We start from the raw sequence: 7,629 nt of genomic DNA, 5'->3' as shown, positions 1-7,629 counted from the left end.
TACAGATTTCTATGTAGCAAGGCAAATAAATAATTAGAACTGCAAATATTCATATTTATTCAGTGATTTCATCCTAGTAGAGAATGATTTTTAAATTTATTTTTTATTGTTTATTATAGTCAATTGTCTTCTCACTTATTATGTTGGAGACCCCTAAGTGGGTAAAATTGAAGAATTCACATATGTAGTCAAGTGAATTAAGCCATTATTTTTAAATCTCAAAATTGTCCTTCCTTCCTCCCTCCCTTCCTCCCACCATCCCTCTATTCCTCTGTTCCTTCTTCTACCCTCTATTCCTCCCTTCCTCTGTTCCTCCCTTCCTTCTTCCCTTCCTTCCTCCCTCTCTCCCTCCCTTCCACCTCCTGCCCTTCTGCCTCCCTCTCCAACCCTCCCTTCCACCCTCCTTCCTTTCCTTCCTTCATCTCTCCCTTCTTTCCCTTGTATATTTTTTCTGTCTCTTTGTATTTCCCCCCTGTTTATTTGTGTAAACAATATTTCTTAGTACATAATTTTATGTGAATTTTCTTAATTTGAAAGATTGCTTTGAAATATTAACTGAATTTTGAAGGTGGGGGGGAGAATAAAATGAATGGAAGTTTTCATGCAATCTCTTTATACATATTTCCTGATGTGTGAATTTTTCACAGTTTCTTTAATTATTATCAGGGAAAAGTTACAAAACAAAACTATACTAAAACAGTTTCTGAATTAATAATTAAGAATTAGTATCTCCATTCTAATTGCATGGGCAATTTGTTTAGAACTAAGGTTGCTGATTTATTGCAAGCATTTTCCCATACATTGACAAGAATCACTTCAATTATAAAACTATAATCAAAAACTGATTACATTTTAAAAAAACCCTCACTCACATACATTTACAAATGTTAAGACCCACAATTGGAAGATGGATGTTCTTTTGGATAAGTAGACCTAAAAGTTTCTGTCAATCAGAAAAGCCTTCTGTGGTATTAGTTCTTTGCAGAGAGATTGCTGAATGCAGAAGAATTAAATTATGACATACAGAGTGATGCAATGAAAGGGGCGGCTTTTTTCATGGGTTTTCCAATAAGTATGCCTAAAATGCTGACATTTGCAAAACTATTTTGGTTTACTGAAAGATTTTCACATTCTTCAGATACATTTCTGCCTTTTTTCCCTCCTTTGCAGAACAACCCTAATGCAGGAAGTAGGAGAAAATGAGACTGAAGTGACTGAATTTATCCTCATTGGCTGGTCCGATAGACCCAAGTCAAGGATGATTTTAATACCAGTTTATATTGTTTCCTATTTTGTAGCAATTGCTGGAAATGGTCTTATTGTTTTAGTAGTCATATGTGATCCACGACTACACAATCCCATGTACTTTTTCCTATGTAATCTCTCTTTTATTGATCTTGGACTCACAACAGCCACAACTCCTCAATCCATTTCCAATTGTTTAGTAGATAGGCCTGTGATGTCTCTGGCTAGATGTTTTATGCAAATGTATGCTATTCTCCTATTTGGGACAACAGAATGTTTCTTCCTGGTAGTCATGGCTTATGACCGTTTAATTGCCATCTCCAGGCCACTGCACTATACTTTCATCATGAGCAGCACGGTTTGCATTGTGTTGGCTGCTGTTTCCTGGTTTCTAGCCTTTCTGTTTACAGTGATTCCTTGCCTTGCAAAGCCAGCCAGATTTTGTGGAAACAATGAAATTGACCACATTGGATGCGAACTTAAATCTCTTATGAAACTGATTTGTTCTGATACCTCTTCAAGCCAATTCCAAATTTCTTCCTTTAGCATATTTATTCTCGTTCTTCCCCTTGTCTTTATCTTTTTTTCTTATATGCGCATTCTTCAGTCCATCCTAAGAATGCCTGCAGAAGGGGGCAGAATGAAGGCTTTTTCAACATGTGGGTCCCACCTGTCTGTAGTGACTATGTATTACGGTGTTGCCATTTTTACATATCTTCTTCCTCCAAATGAGAACTTGCGTGAGGTTGAAAAAATACTTTCTATCTTTAATGGTGTACTAATTCCTGTGTTCAATCCATTAGTTTATACCCTTCGAAATCAAGAGGTTCTGCGGGCACTAGGAAAAATTCTAATGAAGAGCAAGTCAGACATGGATTGAACTCTCATATTGCTCATTCAGCTGTCTAATTTATTTGAAATTAATTTAACAACTTTTCCTTAGTTATCTGTTGTTTACTTTTCATATGAGAAATATTACAAATCAGTGATGGGAGTATTTGAAACAGCTTCCATTTCAATTTACTAACTGAAACTTTCAAGAACCCCAAATGTGTTTTTTTTAAAGGCCAACTGGACTTTGTATTTCCTTAATACAAAGGAATTCTTATCCAGGCGTCCTTATGTATAATGTACCTAAAATGGATTGTTGTTTTTAAAGAATATGCTTTTCATATTGATCAATTATGAACTTTCATTCATATATTAATTAAGCATCATTCCAAATTTCTTCTCTTTTCTCATGCACTTACTTTGGATATCGCATCCAGATATGTTATTTCTCGCCATATATGTATATATTTTTCTTGCTATCTCTTTAGACATATTATTTGTTTTAAAATTAATAAGTCAGCTATGTATGATTATATGGCCATACAAATGTGTTAAATATCTCAATAAAAGTTTTTTAAAATAAATATAATGATTTTTTAAATCAATATATTGATTCCCTACTTCTTATGGTTGGCAAATTCTTGGTCCCTAAATACCCAATAAGCTGGTTGTAAGTCAGTGTTCCTATTATCTTTAATTCTGTGCTAATTCCTGGGTGACTTGGTCAGTCACTTTCTTCTTATTTCTTGAAGAGTCGGTGCCAAACCACTTCTGAAAGTATTGGCAAGAATATAACAGGAATAGTTTAGTCAAGGTAAGGCCACAATTGAAATACTGCATCCAGTTTTTGTTGCTACAATGTAAAAAAGATGTTGAGAGAAGAACAACAAAAATGATTAGGGGGCCATAAGCTAAAACATATGAAGAACGGTTGCAGGAATTGTGTATGTATAGTTTAATGAAAATAAGGACTAGGGAAGACAGGATAGCAGTGATCCAATATCTCAGAGGCTACCACAAGCAAGAGGGAACAAAGCTATTCTCCAAAGCACCTGAGGATAGGACAAGAAACAATGAGTGGAAACTAATCAAGGAGAGAAGCAACTTAGAACTAAGGAGAAATATCCTGATAGTTAAAACAATTAATCAATAGACTAACTAGCCTGCAGAGATTAGGGGGTTTTAAGAAGATGTTGGATAACCACTTGTCTGAAGTAGCATAGGGCTTTCTGCCTAAACAGGAGGTTGGACTAGAACACCTCCAAGGTCCCTTCCAACTCTGTTATTTTATTCTGTTCTAATTCAAGAGTCAACACTGATTTGAAAGCACACATAGACATTTACATAGGCTTACAGACACGGGCTTACACATAAACAGGATTAATTAGATATTGGAGAATATGTTGCTAAAGATTAATTCTTGGGATTAATTAATAATATCAGGGTTAGCAATCTTATTTCTTTTTTGGGTGGGGGAGGAGGTTCATTTTTCTCCACTCATACAAACATGCAATATCATATACCTTCAATCTTCAATACAGTACAATAATTGATATCCGTTTACATCCAATATTCATCATCCATCAAATGCTGCCTCCTTTTGATTTTATCACCTGGATTACCAAAAAGATTGTTCTATTTCCTTTTTCAAATTTAAAATGCTATTAGGTAATACATTTTGTAAGCTACTTTCCCTCATTTAGGCCACAGTGCTTCAATCTCCATACATTCTTATTTGTTTTATGTATATGTCTTAACCCTTATTTTATAGTAATTGCCCTTTAAACAGAAAAACAACCACAAATCACTTATCTTCAAACATTAAATATCCATTCATATCAACTAAATTCTACATTATATCTAACCATAGCAATAGCAACACTGGGGAAAAGCCAAAGCTGTATCAATTCCAAGGACATAAATCAACTTAATTTATTTCATTACTTATTCATTCTACTACCCTTATCAAATAAAACATATCCAACTATAACACATAAACTTAAAAAACATATTATTAATTAACATATAGTATTTGGGTATCAATCAGCCTAATTAATAAAAATTCCCTTTAACCAGTAACATCTTTATCTAACCATTTGTTTCTCATGGAGTTACATATTGTTTAATTATTTCAAAATAATAAAACTTCAAATTTGACTGGTGTCTTATCACATTTAACTTTTTTAGTTATTTCCAGGAAAGCTTTTTCCTTTTAAATTCTCCTTACTTTCTCTGTCTCTTAACTATTCTTTTTAAGGGATAATGCTCCATTCTCCATTCTCCATTCTCACATACAGTTGGCACTAGTCTGTCTATTGCATTGGAAAAAAAATCTATATTCAGTGTAAATTGCTATCCCTCTCCCCACCAAAAATGCTTTAGAGAGAAGACTGAAAAAGCCCAGTATATATTAATGATCACTGCCTGAGGTTTTGATCGTAGTGTTAAGTTGTACGGTTTCTGTCTATTCTCTCTATTCAACAGTAGTTGTCAATAAACCCTTGAAACTTATCAATTTTATCACAATATCCAGAGCACAGAAAGTTGAACTCATGCCCTATTCCTTGTCTTTTCATTCAGGTGCAAAGTCCAGCTACTGACATTTTCATTAACTGCTGTTCAGCAGAGGTGTGTTAGTCTGCTCTTATTCTATTTCATTTCATTTGTTTACTATACTTATATGTAATATAACATTATAGTGTTCTACTTGGAAGCCTTCCACATGCACATATATAGTAATGTTATTCTTAAGTGTTACTAAGTGTTTTGACCTTATCACTACTGATGGGTGAACCCAACGGAGTTTGGGTTCAGTGAGTTCGGCCAAACTGCGCCATGAAGTTCGGGTGAGTTTGACTAATCGAACCCGAACACCAAACTCTTCTGGGAATGAAGCCACGTCTTATTAAAATTAAATTGACAAGGAGCTCTAGTGGCTTTTTCTTTCATAGATAAAGGAAAGGCAGAGAAAGAAGGTGTCCCTGTAGTTGACCCCAAATTAAATTTAGAGAGAGCACTTAGAGGCTTTAGATTAGACAGAAAAAGGAAAGGAAGAGAAAGAAAGTGGTCCTGTGGTAGACCCCAAATTAAATTTGTAAGAGGGTGAAGCCCTCCTGCAAATGTAGATGCAGAGTAGCAGGAGGAGGCAACAGCAGCCACCAGCTTTTTCACAGAAATCCCATTTGCAGCAGGCATCAGCTTTTTCACAGAAATCCCGTGTGATGTAAGGGCATGCGCTCTGTGGTGCTATTGGTTTCTGGCCAATGTGACCAGTAGTAACAGCTTTAGGCATTAGATTACATAGAGAAAGGAAAGGCAGACAAAGAAGGTGTCCCTGTGGTTGACCCCAAATTAAATTTAGAGAGAGCACTAAAGGCTTTAGATTAAATAGAAAAATGAAATGCAGAGAAAGAAAGTGGTCCTGTGGTAGACCCCAAATTACATTTAGAGAGAGCACTAGTGGCTTCAGATTAGACAGAAAAAGGAAGTGCAGAGGAAGAAAGTGGCCCTGTGGTTGACCCAAAATTATATTTGTAAGAGGGTGAATAGGAGGACGCGGAGTAGCAGGAGGATGCACCAGCTTTTCTCAAACAATCCTGTATGCAGCAGCCACCAGCTTTTTTCAAGCAATCCTGTATGCAGCAGGCACATGCCGGCCTTTGGTCCCCATGGGATCTAGCACATAATTGTCACAATCAGAATCTTCTTCCACCCACTCCTCCCTGCTATCCTCCCTCTCAGCCTAAAAATTGCAGTAAGCTGCAGGAGCGGGGATCTGGGTCTCATCATCCTTCCCCGATGATTCCCTGAACACCTCCTCGTTCTCCGGCAGAAGCTCTGGGCTATCCGGAAGCCCAAGGTCAGCATCTGGGGATGGGGCAGGTGGACGGCCCATGGCATCCCAGTTACAAGTGTCAATGAAGAGCATTAAAGACTCCACTGCTTCTGGCTGAGACGACCTGGCTGCTTTGGAGGGGGGTAATGACAAGGGCTCTTTGTGGCTTTGCACACAGAATCACATTGGCACAGTTAAGAAATGGAACTGGAGGAGAGGGGAATGGCACCCTGCCCACCAAAGTCTGCTTGTTCTGGTGCCCTGGTTGACTGGCTTTGCACACAGGACAAGACTGGCACACTGGCAAACTGCAACTGGTGGAGAGAGAACTTGAACCCTGTTTGCCAAAGCCAAAGCCAAACCCATCTGGAAATAAAGCCACATGCCAGGAATGAGTCTCTGTGACATCAAAGCCCCGCCCCCAGAATCCCATTGTGGGATTCCCCACGTCCTTTTGCTTGCAGTGCCGCTGCAATGTTCTCTTACGTAAAAAAAATATTCTCCCATGAATATATGCCTGGATATCTCAGATTTTCAACAGGTGACAGTTCTGGGAGGGAACATGCATTTAGGCTCTCAGAAAACATCTGGGCAAAAAATAATTTTATTGAACACAAACTTTATTCGAACACAAACTATTCCCAAACTTTTACCATAAAAATATACCTGATTATCTACATACATAAGATGAATTTTACAGCTGTTGTGTGGGGGGAGTGGTGGTGTTGGTGGTAGCAAATGCTCTAACCACTCACTCAGGTGGTGGTGGCACAGCCAAGTCCCGTGGGATCCATGCCTGGTTCATTTTAAGGAAAGTCAGTATGTCCACGTTGTCTGTGGATAGGCGGATCCTTCTGTCAGTGATGACCCCTCCTGCGGTGCTGAAGACATGCTTGGACAGGACACTTGCCGCAGGGCAGGCCAGTACTTCCAGGGCATAGAGGGCAAGCTCTGGCCATGTATTCAATTTGCCTACCCCAAAATTGAAGGGGGTGGAAGCATCGTTAATAACCATCAGGCACGTGGACAGGTAGTCACCCACCATGCATGTCACCTTCTGCCTTCTGGTATGGGCCATCACATCCGATGGTGGTGGATGTATGGGATGATGGAATAGGTTTTCCCACATTTTGTCCATGCTCCTCCTCCCCCATGAGGTGCTTAAACTCATCTGCTTGGACAAGAGACCACACAGTGCAAGAGCTATGGACCGCCATCCAGGGGCAGATAGACAAGTGGTTGCTGACACTGAACCTGAAGCCAGGGAAGGTGGTGTACAACAATGGGTGGAATCTTGTGGCAGGCTTGGGCTGAGCGGGGTTGACGCACATTCCTTGCCTGGTGCATATGCTCAATCTGATGGTGCAGACGTTCCTGGCCAATTATCCGGACATGTCGCCGCTGCTGAACAAAGTGTGTGCTGTGTGCGTGCACTTTCGCCGTTCCCACCCTGCTGCTGGTTGCCTATCTACTCTGCAGAGGAATTTTGGCCTTCCCACCCACCACCTCATCTGCGATTTGCCAACCAGGTGGAATTCCATGCTGCATATGCTTGAAAGGGTGTGTGAGCAGCAGAAGGCAATAGTGGATTTCCAACTTCAAAATTCCCGAAGAAGTGCAGACCCACAGCACTTTACCACCAATGACTGGGCCAATGCAGCACATATGTGCCATGCTGCAGTGCTTCCAGTATGCCACTGATATGGTCAGCTCTGATA

The 7,629-nt window shown here is 39.3% G+C and overlaps 1 protein-coding gene across 1 annotated transcript; it reads left to right on the top strand.

The window, feature by feature from the left end:
- Positions 1–1,180: 1,180 nt before the first annotated feature.
- Positions 1,181–2,125, top strand: LOC139153953 (olfactory receptor 13H1-like). The gene has a single exon (XM_070728379.1). It carries the CDS (start codon positions 1,181–1,183, stop codon positions 2,123–2,125), a length of 945 nt encoding a protein of 314 aa, XP_070584480.1.
- The last annotated feature ends 5,504 nt before the right edge of the window (positions 2,126–7,629 follow it).

The sequence above is a fragment of the Erythrolamprus reginae genome, chromosome Z, assembly GCF_031021105.1.
Source record: "Erythrolamprus reginae isolate rEryReg1 chromosome Z, rEryReg1.hap1, whole genome shotgun sequence".
Classification (NCBI taxonomy): domain Eukaryota; kingdom Metazoa; phylum Chordata; class Lepidosauria; order Squamata; family Dipsadidae; genus Erythrolamprus; species Erythrolamprus reginae.
The sequence above is the reverse complement of the archived record's forward strand: the minus strand, read 5'-3'. Positions and strand labels throughout refer to the sequence as shown.

Coding starts and splice junctions, on each gene's coding strand:
- LOC139153953 (XM_070728379.1), top strand. CDS start 1,181: ATGCAGGAAGTAGGAGAAAATGAGACTGAAGTGACTGAATTTATCCTC.